General features: G+C 39.8%; 2 protein-coding genes across 2 annotated transcripts in view; both read right to left on the bottom strand.

Moving 5' to 3' along the window:
• Positions 1 to 14,514, bottom strand: part of LOC123648042 (synuclein alpha interacting protein) — a 145,093-nt gene that overhangs the window by 84,752 nt on the left and 45,827 nt on the right. The gene's annotated exons all lie outside the window — the stretch shown is intronic.
• On the bottom strand, positions 2,267 to 3,238 carry LOC123648043 (olfactory receptor class A-like protein 1). The gene has a single exon (XM_045565756.1). The coding sequence runs from the start codon at positions 3,236 to 3,238 to the stop codon at positions 2,267 to 2,269; it is 972 nt and encodes a 323-aa protein (XP_045421712.1).

The following is a 14,514-nucleotide window of genomic DNA, read 5'->3' as shown; positions in this document are numbered from 1 at the left end:
CACCAGGAACTTGATTGAAAAGGGGAGGTTAAGGGGGAGGAAAGGAGAGACAGAAAAAGAGTTAAAAGTGAAAATATTTTAAAAAGAGAACTAGGATGTTGTTCATTCAGTGAGCATATGATTTATACTCTGTTGTAGATGAAAACTTATCAATTCCACAAGGACAAAACTATGACCTAATGAGATCCAAACAAAAAGAAAATATCTGGGAGGAAAAAGAAAACATTTCTAGCACTGGGAAGTTGAGCATGGGCTTAAGCCAACCGTATCTTGTACTGGCTTCTGGAAAGGAACTACGGAACAATCTGGGAACTGGATCCCTTACTTAGTTATGTACAGGAAACTGTCCAAATCCAAGTTCCAAATTTTTGGCGCACCTGAAGTGGTCATGCTTTATTTTTGATTTTTCAAAGATTATTCAATTTCTACAGGAGATTTGTTTGGCAATTATTATTGAGAATGTATGGAGCACAGATGACAATCCTGATTGTCATTTTAGAGAGAAGCAACACGCATGGGAGCACTGAAGACTACATCTTGAGTCAGTTGTCTTGGTTTCATTATGCTCATTTGTGGGGATTAAACTTTGGAGCAATCCTAGACTAGTGGTTCTCAAACTATAGCACGCATGAGAATCACCCAGAAGGCTTATTAAAACAGACTGCTGGGTCCAACTCGCAGAGTTTCTGATCCAATAGGTCTGGGGTGGGGCCCAAGAATTTGCATCTCTAATAAGTTCCAAGGTGATGCTGATTCTGCTTGTCCCAGAACCACATTTGAGAACCACTACCTAAGATCAATGGCTATTCCCAGCTCTGGCTACATCTGCACTTAATTAAAAGATGGTGACCTCTTCCCCACATCCCTCAACTTCCCAGATGTTAACTTCATTATACAGGATCCATGCCTTGTGCCCTTCTGATTAAACTGCCTCAGTGGACTCAACTGTGCATTTCCCATGAAGACCACCCAGAAATCTTAGAAGGTCTTAAGTCTGTCATTTTTTAAAAAAATTCCCTGTGCTATACAAGGGACAGTCACTGGCCCACAATTTTACAGAATATGGGCCTTCGTGACTTTAAAATTTCCTTCTCTATAGTACTTCATGGCAACAAAGATGTTATAAGTCTCTTCTGCTAATGAGATCCAGGTTTATAATTTTCAGTGCAGCAGGAATTTCAATTTGGGGACATCCATTCACTAGAACTATGCTATAATAAATACTGGGTCTATTAATACAGAAGAAAAATTTAAAAAATGCAAAAATCTAATAATTGGCTTAAAATTCAATAATTACATAAACATATGCATAGATATTTAAAATCATTACTCATTGCATCAGAAGCAGTCCAAATGGCTAAACTGGCTAACTGGGAAAAATAAAAACCTGGCCATGTATTTTTAATTAAAATTATAACATGCTTATTTTTATTGATTCCAAATCCAGAAATGAAGGTTATATAAATTTTTCCAATATGTAAATGTGCCAATTTAATAACAAAATTCTCTATAAAATAAATGTCCTTTTTATGAGGAAAATAGTATATAGTTTGATATCTTTAAATGATTAAGGATAGTAGGCTGAAAGTCTGTAACAACCAAATATTTGCACATCTCTACATATACATAGAGTATGACTTAGCAAGTACTAGTTCTTTAATCCAGTGCTTTCATTTAGCCCTAATTTACTAAAGACACTTAGGATAAGGACAATGAACAAAATCTACTTTCCACCTTAGATGAAGTACTATTATTATTAATAAAAGTGCAAAAACTGAACACCGTACACCTACCTAATGCACTTCCAATATGTGTGGAAGCATTTCAAGAAAAACATAAGATGAAAACATAAGATTACTCATGTGTACCTTTAAAAATTCAGCTAGGAAGTGTTATCCTCGGTTTCAACAATATGTTGTTTTTTAACATAACATCTTGTGCACAGTAAATACTTAATGTATTATTTATGTTGAGCTCATTTCCAGACTGTGATCATTGTTGAGATGCTTTAGAATTTCTACATTAACAATCTTGATATTGTCCTAAATAACAAATGTCATGATGACTATTTTTCTTCAACTTATAATAACTTAGTGTTCATATATCTTCTTCTTGTACAGTTTCCTCAGAAGTCTATTTTTGGAGAGGAGTCAATTTTCTAGAGGCCCTTTCAGAAACTGTCTGTTGATGAGGGCTACGAGGACTTCAGCTGCACCTTCCAATAACAGGGCCTGTTTTCCAGCGATTAAAATTGAGTTCTTTGCCATTAAGCATATGGAGAAAGAGCAACATTCGTAGGCTGTGGTGTGGGTTTTTCCTCTTTGGTGCCACAGAAGAACACCAATTCCATTTTGTAATTAACTAAAATAAGCAGGAAAGGACTGAGAGCAGAGAAGCCTGAAGAGAGGGCTGTGAGAACAGCTGGAATAAAAATACATGCTGCCAAGTCTTTTAAGAAATAGACTAAGATAAAGTGAGAAATCCAAAGTGGAGTGATCAGCAACATTAATAAAATACTGAACTTGGCCCCTCTAAGGATTTCAATTTCTGAATCATCATCTCCAATCCAGATGTCACCATATGTCATCTTCTTTCTCTCCGAAAGGAGGAAAGACATCCAGAAACAGACAAAGACTAAAGTGGCTAAGGGAAGAATATCAATCAGAACTAAAACAAATTTCCCATAGTAAAACTCTACCTGCTTGTTTCCAAAGTCCATTAGGCAATCCATGTAAATCTTGTTAGTAGACAAGGGGTCTGTATCATTTCCTGCATTGACGAATTCCAGTTTTCTAGTATAAATTAAAACGGGGATGTCCACTGCCACACCAGACACCCAGAGTGCAGAAACCCCCTTCAAGGAATGTTTCTGTTGGTCCAGGCCTGGGTCCTCACTCAAGGGGTGGACAGTTCGGTAAAGCCTCCAGAGGTAGAGCAATGCAAAGTGTAAGGTGAACCAGATGGCCAGTGAAGCCGTCAGGGCTGCTGTGAAGTGCAGAACTTTGCAGCCAGCTGAATCCAACGTGATACCAGAAGAGTAAACAATTTTCATGACATTCAGCACCAAGTTTCTAATAAGGTGGACAAATATAAGACTGAAAATTAGAAGAAAGGATGTCTGTAAACGTCCAGTGATACACTTCCTTGTGGAATAAAATAAACACGTGTTTCCGACAACACTCACGAGGATTAGGACGGTACAGGCGATGATCTCCAGCATGTCCGCAGAGGGCTTCATGGGAAACGCCACACTGGTTATCCCAAATGCCTTTTTCTCTTCAGTTTAAGTCACTAGGCTTTCAGAAAACTTTTAAGAGGTCTTTAGTGAGGAGACTTGGGTTTTTTAAAAATCCACTATCTGTTACAAAGATCATCAACTGGTATCACCCTAACAGTTCAAAGTCTGTAACAGAATTCTGCTTACTCAAGTGGTGAGCTGCTGAAAACAGAACTGCTTCCCGCGAGAATTCTGTTGTGTCATCTCCAGGGACTTAACCATGATGAGAAAGTTCTAGGTGTCATCACTTAATTAAAAGTTCTCAGAAATGTATTTATAGAACCATAATACAATTTCCTAGGGACAGTATGATACAGTTTTCAACAACCATAGGGGGAGAATAAAATTAAGTTTATGACAGCAAAAAGAAAAAAAAAAGGTGGCCAGAAATTGAAATTGCCCCATTCCACTCATGGAAAAAAATTAAGGAAGTAGGGGGTGTCTCCATAGCAATGAAGAATTCAAAATAACAAAATGACACATTAAGAATGAGGACAGATTTATGCAAGTGGAGTGGTTTTCTAGTTTTCTATCGCTTTTGCAAAGCAGCAATACTATTACCTATTCTGATCTCATGGGGTTGTTAGGAATGCAAATGAAGAAGATAGAAAATACTTGTGAAGAAAGCAGGGATTGGAATAAAGAAGCAAGGAGGAAGGAAGGGAGGGAGAGAAAGAAGATACTTTTATAAATTCGGACACTATTTCCCTGAGCAAATCTCTAAAAATAAGGTCAGTATTTGGTATCCACCAACGTCTTCAGTAAGGGTATGGAAAACTCCTAGTGCTGCATGTCAGATGAGAGGTTTATTATGGTGTAAGCAGGTAGAAAAGTTGGGCAGGAGGGACACGAGGATTGGAGGGTGACAGTTCCTATTAATCCCCTTTTCCCTAATTGGCTACTAGGATAGTTAGCCAACGTAGCCCCACACAGTTTCCTTCCCTAAGAACATCCATTGTCTCAGTCTCAATTATAATGAATCAAGTAGGCGTCCCTGTGCTTCTGATAATAATAATAGCACAATAACAAAGCTCATATTGGCTGCTATTTAACACCAACTTGAGCCAGACCCTGTGTTGATGTTTTGCTTCACAAATGTAATCTTATTTAATCCTTAATATCATTCTTGTTCCACTGACAAGAAAACAGAAGACCAGAGAGTAAAATAAATTGCTCAAAGCTACTGACTAATGGCAACAGGAATCAAAGCCAGGTATGACCGATTCCAAAATCACTGGTTCTCAGCCACTGCCTCTCCACACATGCTGTCAGATTGTAGATTTTCTGTTGATTTTTCTTGATCGCCTCCTAATGATTTACAATTGGCACCTCCAACATATAGAGCCCACAAATGCACTCCTTTTAGAAGCATTTCCTTTAGTCTATAATACACCAGTCATATAGATTTTTGAATGGCAATTAGCCTTCCTTCTTCCTTCTGTTTCAATGATAATAATAAATGTGGGTGTTTACACTTCTGTACCTGGCAAAGATCTCCAAGCATTCTGGACACCAGCTGAAGATGATGTACTAACAGTGGCCTCCCCCCTCCCACCTTTTTGGCACCAGGGACTGGTGTCATGGGAGACAATTTTTCCACGGGAGGTGGGGGCACCGGAGCTGAGGCGGTGATGCGCAGCCAGGTTCTTAACAGGCCACAGACCAGAATCAGCCCACAGTCCAGGGCTTGGATGAACTTGAAATGGAAAAAGCCTGTTTTCAGCAGTAGTGAACCCCCTGCACTGGCAATAACTGCTTGAAGTAAATCTGCAGAGAAGAGAATAACTCTAAATGGCAGGCAACATATGGCCCACCTTAATTCGAGATTTTAATTTTGGAGTAATGAATTAAGAAATTGTTTATGTGATGCTATTTTTCAAATATGCCCAAATAGTAACAATTTATCACAAATAATACTGATTTTTCACACACATGATAGGAGAACTAACTGTAAAAACATGTTTTGTAAAACTCCCCCCCAACAAAAGCTTACGCAAACATTGGTTTTTCAAAGATAAGCAAACGTGTATTAGGGCAAAGTTACAAAAAATATGTGCCATTTTTTCCTTCAAAGTTATCTCTGTACTAGAGAAACAGAACACATTAAAATATAAGCAGAACAAAATTAATTTTTTGTGGATGTTTGCTTGACTGATGAGTAATACTTTCCTTTGTTAATCAGGAGATAGTAGGACACAGAAGTATGAACATTTGTAAAACTACATCTGTGGCCCCTAATCCCCAGGCTACAGAGCTTTGTCGCACACCCCAGCCACACCTCCCATGCGTGGAAAAATTGTTTTCTATGAAACTTGGTGGTGGTGATGGGGGGAGGTGCACAGTGGGAGGCCGGGGGGGAGGGGAGTGAGGGAAGCTTCACTTGTATTTACTGCCTGAGCTCTGCCTCCTCACCCGCCCCCCACCCCTATGTGCCCAGCTTGGATAGCCCAGACTCAAAGGATGATTCGCAGGGGGTAAGCCATTGGCCTTCTAGAGGCATAAGATCTAGTAGTAAGAACATGCTAGCATATAATATATATGCCATATATGTTACATTACATATATACATGTATAATAAATGTGATATTTATATGTCAATAAATAATATTTACTAATAATCAATAAAAATAATACAATTATAATAAATTGTGTGGTCATGAGTACAAGAACAAAATGTTCAGAGGAGAGAGGTCCATATGGGTTGCATTATTTTTTGGGGGCATATACATTTTTTATATAATAGTTGTACATATTCTGGGGGTACATGTGGTATTTTGATACCTGTATACAACGTGTAAGGATCAAATCAGGGTAATTGGGGTATCCATCACGGATCACAAATACTTATCTTTTCTTTGTGTTAGGAACATGACAATTCTTCTCTTCTAGCTATTTTGAAATCTACTGTACTATTTTTAATCTCCAGGTCACAGAAAAGGAAACTGAAGCTTGGAGAAGTAAAGCCACTTGCCCTCACCAGCAGGAAGAGGTGGCATTGAACTCTAGGAGGTGGTGCTGAACTCCGGGCTTCTTGCATTCAGCAGCTCTTGGGAAGGGGAAAGGGAAGAGGAAAGACAAAGCCGACTGAACTGTGACTCCGAGGTGCTAAGAAACCTGGATGCCAACCCCGAGGAGCCCTGAGAGCCCACTGATGGGCTCCTTGCAGCAGAAAGCCCCCGTCTCAGAGGCACACACGAGGCCCAGGGCAAGAGGGCCCAGGAAACAAGACTGCATCTTTCACCAAGGAAGGTGACTGTGATGTGGACACTTGAAGGGGGAACAAAAAAAATTTCCCTTTGAAAACCAAACATTGGCTCTGCCAATCTAACTTCACCAAGGTCCTTTGAGAACTGAGGAGTTCAAAGGTTCTCTGCAGCTTCCATTTACTTTGGCATAAGATTTAACAGAAAAAGAACTAAGGGAGAACTTACATGGCCCAGGCTGTTTCCCAAATCGCAAACTGCTAAAAGTTATTTAGAATTTACTTTAACTTGCAATCACATATAAAGTGGCTCAGATGTGAATGCTTTCCGAGTGGCTTAAGGCAATCTAGGCTTCCTCAAATGCACATGTGTAGTTCTAATATTAAGGATTTCGACTGGAAATCTCAAAGTACGTTGGGTTCCTCTTGATTAGAGACTGCTGTTACTTTATGGGACGCGGGGTCGGAGGAGAAATAAAACGCACTGCCTGCATTTGGCCATTGGGTTCTCACAGTAGCGCTAAGATAAACAAACTTTGCAGGCTGAGGGAAGGGCATTTACTCCTTTAAATTGAGTATGTAATATAAATAAATGTCTTCTAAGAAGGGATGCTTGAAACTTGATTCCGAGTCTGAACCTATACGAGAGCACTAATTTATTTTCATGCAGATCAGTATCGAGCATCAGGGGAGTGCTTGCCTTATTGAGAGCAGAGCCGTCTGACCGCGGGTGATAATTCACTGACTCTCAGAAACACGTTGCTTCAAACTCTGATTTGTTCACTGGCCAGGAGCAAATTGATATTTGCATTTTTATATAGAACAAAATGGAAGGAATTTCCAAATCTCTTATCGTGTGATCAATGGCTGCCTAAAGTTATTTTCAATTCTCTCCGAGGCAGTGATTTTGTGACCAGCCAGCGTAGGACTAAAAACCCCCAACCTGAAACTAGAAGTGAATGGAGAGGAACTTCAGGCTGGCTGGGGCCAGAGCAATTAATTAGGAACTGCCTTTCAGATATACTAATGTTGCTTATTATATTACTGTGCTAAGTGCTGGGAAATGTGGAGAAGAGCTCTAGGCCACTCTGGTGGGAGAAGGGAGCTAAGATTTATTAAGCCTGGCACTGAGCTGTATCCTTCACATACGTTACCTCTCGAAATCCTTACAATAACTCTATGAGGTATTATTAGATTCAACAAGGCTCAGTGACTTGTTCAGTTCGTTCCAGCTGGTCTGTGACTGAGTCAGGAATCCCACCAGGTTTGTGTGGCTCCACAAAGCAGTGGGTTGGCAGGGCCTTGAATAGAAATGGGGGGAAATTTGTGATTTCTGGATATGCTGGATTCAAAAACTGGATGAAATTTGGTAGCAGAGAAAGATGAGAGGATTTGAGTACTAGGCCATGTTGAAAATATCTGCCAAGTAGGAGAACTCCAGAGAGGCACCTTTCCTTGTTGTGTGTGGAAACGAAGAGCCCCAGAGAGGACAGCTTTGTGGGCAAAAGCCGGGGAAGCCTTCTGTCGGCACGCAGGGGGCTGGGAGGGGAGGAGCGCCCACCCTAAGATGGACTCTGTGATGCTCAAGAAAACCACTTCCCACCTAGAACACTAGAGGTGCCGGTGAGAGGCCCCCAGACTACCTGAGGCTGAAACTCCTGGTGAACCAGGAAGTAAAGTGTGGGGGGGGGGGGGACAGTGTCTATACACCTGACACTCTCTAGGCCAATCTGTCAGAATGACAGTCTGTTAAAGATGGCCCTAGGACTCCAAAGCCAGCAGATCTGGGTTAAATCACGTGTGGATTATGAAAGGTTTAGCAAGTCCTATCTGTTCTGTGTCTCAGGTTTCCAACAAGAAGTTTCTCAGAGAACAAAATATACACAGACACGTGTGTGTACACTTGTATTTATGTATGTGTATGTGTTTGTATGTTTACATACACACAACTATGAGGTGATCATGGGGCTCAAATGAAACTCTGGAGCTCAGCACAGTGGCTCACAACTGTAATCCCAGAGACTTAGGAGGCAGAGGCAGGAAGATCACTTAAGCCCAGGAGTTTGAGGCTGCAGTAAGCTATGATGGCATCACTGCACTCCACCCTGGGCAACAGAGCAAGACCCTATTTATTAAAAAACAAACAAACAAAAGTAACCTCTGAACCCATTTTGAAGGTTACAGAGTGCTATACAACTGCTAGTTTTTGCTACCGTTTATCTCCCAAAATCATACACACAATAGAGGTGCTTCCTGGTTATAACTGGAAGGTGTTACATGGGCTCTTTGCCAAAGACTGGAATGCTAAATGTGCTGTCTTTACAGCATAAGCTCAGTTCCTTGGCAAGCAGCTGTGGGAAATTCTCCCAAGCTTCCCCAGGCCTGACTCCAGCCCTGAGCCCTTGGTCTCTATCTCTACTATAACCTCTAAAGACTAAACTCATCTCTGGTTTTTTGCACCTGACCATGCGCATCCTCAAGTCTCACCAACCCTACAAATGAAACCCACTCCAATTTGGATTCCAATCCATCTTTTCTCCCCTCTCACCCAAACTCTCAGAAGAGGTATCTATATTCACCATTGCCACCTTCTTATCTTCCTTTTACTTCCTACCCAGCACAATTTAGTTTCTTCTACCTTTTCCTCTGAAAATGATCTAGAATAAGATCATCTACTTTCACTAAATCCAACCATGCCTGGGCTTGTCTGACATTCTTTCCTTTTTTTTTTTTTAGGGCTCTAAATATTTTTTTGTTTCCTATGGTCAAAAGTCTTGGTCCACTTCTTTTCTCACTCAACTGCTGATACCTGGTATCTCCACCTGATGGCCCACAGGCTCCCCAGTGCAAACACCACCGTCCTCTGCTCAGCTAAGGTCAGAGACTTGGGTGTTATCCCTGGCCCCTCCTTCTCCCTTACTGCACATCCAATCATCCTGTCAATTAAATTTTTATCCTTTTCAACCTTCCTACCATTTTCTTACTGCTGCTTCTCACTGCTCCTTGTTTGAATGAATTTGATAAGGATAAGACTAATGACAAAGAAATTAGTAGATTTTTGCTTCTTCCAAATCATTCTCTAAATCTACACAACAGTCAGAGTGACCTAAAATACAAATATGCCATTGCTACTTCCTTACTGAAAAACTCTTCAGTGTTTTTCCCCTGCCCATAGAGAAATGGTCACCTCCTGCAAAAGCCACATGAAGCCTCCCATGTCACATGCCTGCCTACTCTTCAGCTCCTATCAATCTCTGGCTCACACTGGAAACTTTTATAACACGGATATTCTATGCATATATTTCATGTTGTTTCTTGTCCTGGTGTTTTGGCTTATACTGTCATACTGCTCTCCTGACCACACCAAGTCATCCAATCCCCTTTGGCTTTTCACTTGCCAATGAATGGTACAATCATTTGCCTAGTTACTCCCAGGTCTATTCTCTTAGGAAACTGTATTTCCTAAGCTCCATTGCCAGTTAACTGGCTTCCAGGTAGGTTAGGCCAATGGCATACTCAGGCAGAAGACTGGGCATGGAGAAGGGACTTAGTCTCTCTCTCTCTCTCTCTCTCTCTCTCTCTCTCTCTCTCTCTCTCTCACACACACACACACACACACACACACACACACAATGCTCCCTGGTGGTCTAGTGGTTAGGATTTCATACTCTCTCACACACACACTTGACTTGCCACAGGAAGTGTCTTCTATATGTCATCAGCTCTCATAAGGCAGCTACAGCATGATTCTAGCTTTGTAAGGCCCTAACTTGTGGATGATAATACATCTCTTTCTTTTGACCACAGTCACAGTGTTGCCTTATCTGGCTTATTTTGGTGATTCAGCTCTTTTGGCATTGGAGTAACTAATTTTCTATTTTAATTTGCCTCTCTTTGAAATATTTAGAGTGGTTCTGTTTATTCTGACTTGACCCTAATTCACTAAAAATCAGTAGCATTTCTATATGCCAACAGTAAAAAGACCTGAAAAAGAAATCAAGAAAGTGATCCCATTTACAATAGCTACAAATAAAATAAAATACCTAGGAATAAACTTAACCAAAAAAGTGAAAGATCTTTATAATAAAAACTATAAAATATTGACGAAAGAAATTGAAGAGAACACACACAAAAAAATGGAAAGATATGGAAGAACCAGTATTTTCAAAATGTCCATACCACCCAAAGCAATGTACGGATTCAATGCAATCCCCATCAAAATACTAATGATATTCTTCACAGAAATAGAAAAAACAATCCTAAAATTTACATGGAGACACAAAAGACCCAGAATAGCCAAAGCTATCCTGAGCAAAAAGAGCAGAATTGAGGCCGGGTGCGGTGGCTCATGCCTGTAATCCTAGCAATCTGGGAGGCCGAGGCAGGTGGATCCTTTAAGCTTAGGTGTTCTAGACCAGCCTGAGCAAGAGAGAGACCCCTGTCTCTACTAAAAATAGAAAGAAATTAGCTGGACAACTAAAAATATATGGAAAAAATTAGCCAGGCATGGTGGCACATGCCTGTAGTCCCAGCTATTCGGGAGGCTCAGGCAGAAGGATCATTTGAGCCCAGGAGTTTGAGGTTGCTGTGAGCTAGGCTAATGCCACAGCACTCTAGCCAGGGCAACAGAGTGAGACTCTGTCTCAAAAAAAAAAAAAGAGCAGAATTGGAGGAATCATATTACATGCCCTAAAATTATACTGTAGTATAATTTTGTATACAGCTGTAGTAACCCCAAACAGCATGGTACTGGCATAAAAAAAGACACATAGACCAATGGAATAGAACAGAGAACCCAGAAATAAATACATACATCTACAGTGAACTTATCTTCAACAAAGATGCCAGTAAATAAATAAATTTCTCTTGAATAAATGGTGCTGGAGAAACTGGATATCCATATACAGAAGAATGAAACTAGACCCCTAACTCTCACCATATACAAAAATCAAATCAAAATAGATTAAAAACTTAAATCTAAGACTGAAACTATGAAATTACTAAAAGAAAACATTGGGGAAATGCTTCAGGACATTGGTCTGGGAAAGGACTTCTTGAGTAATACCCCCAAAGCACAGGCAACAAAAGCAAAATTGGACAAATGGGATAACATTAAGCTAAAAAGCTTCTGCATAGGAAAGGAAACAATCAACAAAGTCAAGAGACAACCCACAGAATGGGAGAAAATATTTGCAAACTACCCATCTCACAAGGGATTAATAACTAGAATATATAAGGAGCTCCAACAACTCAGTAGGAAAAAAAATCAAATAATCCAATTAAAAATGGGCAAAGGATCTCAATAGATATTTCTCAAAAGAAGACACACAAATGACCAACAGGTATGTGAAAATGCTCAACATCATTAGTCATTAGAAAAATGCAAATCAAAACTACAATGAGATAGCATCTCATTCCAGTTAAAATGGCTTTTATTAAAAAAGGTAATAATGGAATGCTGATAAGCATGTGGAAAAAGGGGAACCCTCATACACTGTTGGTGAGAATGTAAATTAGTGCAACCACTATGGAGAACAGTATAAAGTTTCCTCAAAAAATTAAAAATAGAACTACCCTATGACCCAGCAATCCCACTGCTGGGTATATATCCAAAGGAGGGCAATTTAGTATATCAAAAAATAGCTGCACTCCCATGTTTATTGCAGCACTATTCACAATAGCCAAGATTTGGAATCATCCTAAGTGTTCATCAATGCATGCATGGATAGAGAAAATATGATACATAGACACAATGGAATATTATTTTAGCCACAAAATGAAATCTGTTATTTGCAGCAACATGAATGAAATTGGAGAACATTACATTAAGTGAAATAAGCCAAGCACAGTATGATAAATCTTGCATGTTCTCACTCGTATGTGGCAGTTAAATATTAAAGCAATTGATCTCATGGAGTCAGAGAGTAGAATGTTAGTTACACAATTTTTAGAATATCCAGCTAAAGTCTCCCATCTATGTCTAATATCTGAACCATAAAAACTTGAAAATAAATGCTTACTTTTTAGATGCATTAAATGTGATACGTTTAAGAAATTTCCCAGTTTCAAATTATTTTCAAATCAATCAAGAGATGTTTTTCTTAACTCCTCACCAGTGTCTAACACTGTTCTTGGTGCTGTGGAAAATGAAGATTTTGTTTTCTTTCTTACTTTATCCTCAATATCTAAATTATTTTGGATCCTAACACACACTTGTGTTTACTTCTAGTTCTACACTCATTTTCCTTTCTCCTGGGCCTAACTTGCCCAGGTGCCATATGACAAAAGGGGCCAACCTCAGGCACCAGGACCTTGGTCTATCCCAGTCACCTTACACAGGGCCTTTGGAGAAGGAGTTCTGCCTCTTTCTGTCCAAGTCCCTTCCAGGGAGCAATGCCAACTGGTAGAACAGACAAGACAACATGGGTATGTAACTACTGGAATCATTGGCACTGAGTACAATCAAGTCAGTGAGAAAAACAGAAGCCATGATACCTGCAAACTCAATGTTTTAAACATAGATTTTTTTCCTTTTGATTGCATTTTTTGTCTGGAAATCAAGCCCCTATTAAACTTTTCAACCTTCATCCCCCAAGGTGATGCTGGCTGGAACACATGCTGTTGCATTATTTAATTCATTTGCATGTATTGTTGTCATAATGTCATCATCAAGGGGGGCATTGCCAAGGCCACTGAGCATGGTTTATGCTCAGTTCAGCCTCAGTTGGACCTTCTGCTTCATTCAGTCAAACTCCAACTGAGTTCCTGGCTTGTTATCTAGTGAAATGTAGACATTCTCTAGCTCCTTCCTCCCCCAGTTAATCTGATTCTGCACTTGGTAAGTAGTACACATTCCTGTGCATTCTCTGACTTCAAACATTGCATTTCTATTGACAAGCCTTCAATTTTTCTTGTTCTCAAACCCACTATAATTCTCTTCAAGCCAATACTGTAGAGATCCTCTGAATAGCTCCAAGCTTCACAGAGAAAACATGTGGCTCTTCACCATTATTACTTCCATTTGCTCTATTCCTGGGGTCAGAAACCACTCAGATTCCTAAATCCCCAATACCCCCTCTGTGGTGAGCCACAGTAACAATCTTTCTCTTTTTGGTACCTCAGTGGGAAAAAACATCCACATTCATCCTACACTCTTGAGAGATTTCTACTCCATCACCCACCATTCATAGGCATTTAAGAGATGGCGACTCAGTGTCCTCATCTGCAAAATAGGCACATTTTTACCTTTGAGGGTACTGTGAAGATTAAATAAGATAATATAGGCAAAGTCCTTAGAACAGTGATGAATAAAGTAAGTGCTCAATCGATGTTGGTTGTTAGTGTTTTTATTATTCTCATCATAGATTGACTATAATATTCCCATTAATTAGATGAGCATAATTATTCAATGTACCCAGGTCAGCATTGATTAGAAAATCCGGATTCTGCAGCTGAAATTTAGAATATTCACATACATCATCTTTCTCTTTTTCCTGTCCCCAAACTGAATCCATCCCTCAGGAGTAAAAAGTTACATAAATCATTCTTTCCTAATCATTACTGACCAATTTTATAGAGAGTTAAAAGGTGATTGTGCTGACATAGATTTCCTCCTTTTTTCTGTGTCTAGTTGTCATTAGGAAGTGGTGATGTGGAAGCAGAGGATCAAATCATGCTGATGGAGAAGTCGTTCTGGAAGCCTAGGGGACAGCATGAGCAAACATGCTGGAAATGATCATTTTGGGGACCTTTAGGACAGTGACGTAGCTCTTCATTGGGGGATAACAGTAATTCCACACAGAAAGGCCTGATTATCCAACTTCTAACTGGAGTTTCAAGGTTGCATATGGATATAAAAGTCATCATGACATGAAAATATTCATGAATTGGCTGTTTTAAAAAAACACCTCTTCAAACATTCCAGCTTATAAGTAGTTTCTCTCTATATCCATTAAATCAACATCTTTGGAACCTTACTGGTTCTGGGAGGTTTCAAAACCTCCTTTAATATGACACAAATGCAATGCAAGTAGGT

Source organism: Lemur catta, chromosome 12 (genome assembly GCF_020740605.2).
Source record: "Lemur catta isolate mLemCat1 chromosome 12, mLemCat1.pri, whole genome shotgun sequence".
NCBI lineage: Eukaryota > Metazoa > Chordata > Mammalia > Primates > Lemuridae > Lemur > Lemur catta.
Note: the sequence above shows the minus strand (reverse complement) of the source record. Positions and strands in the feature narration are given on the sequence as shown.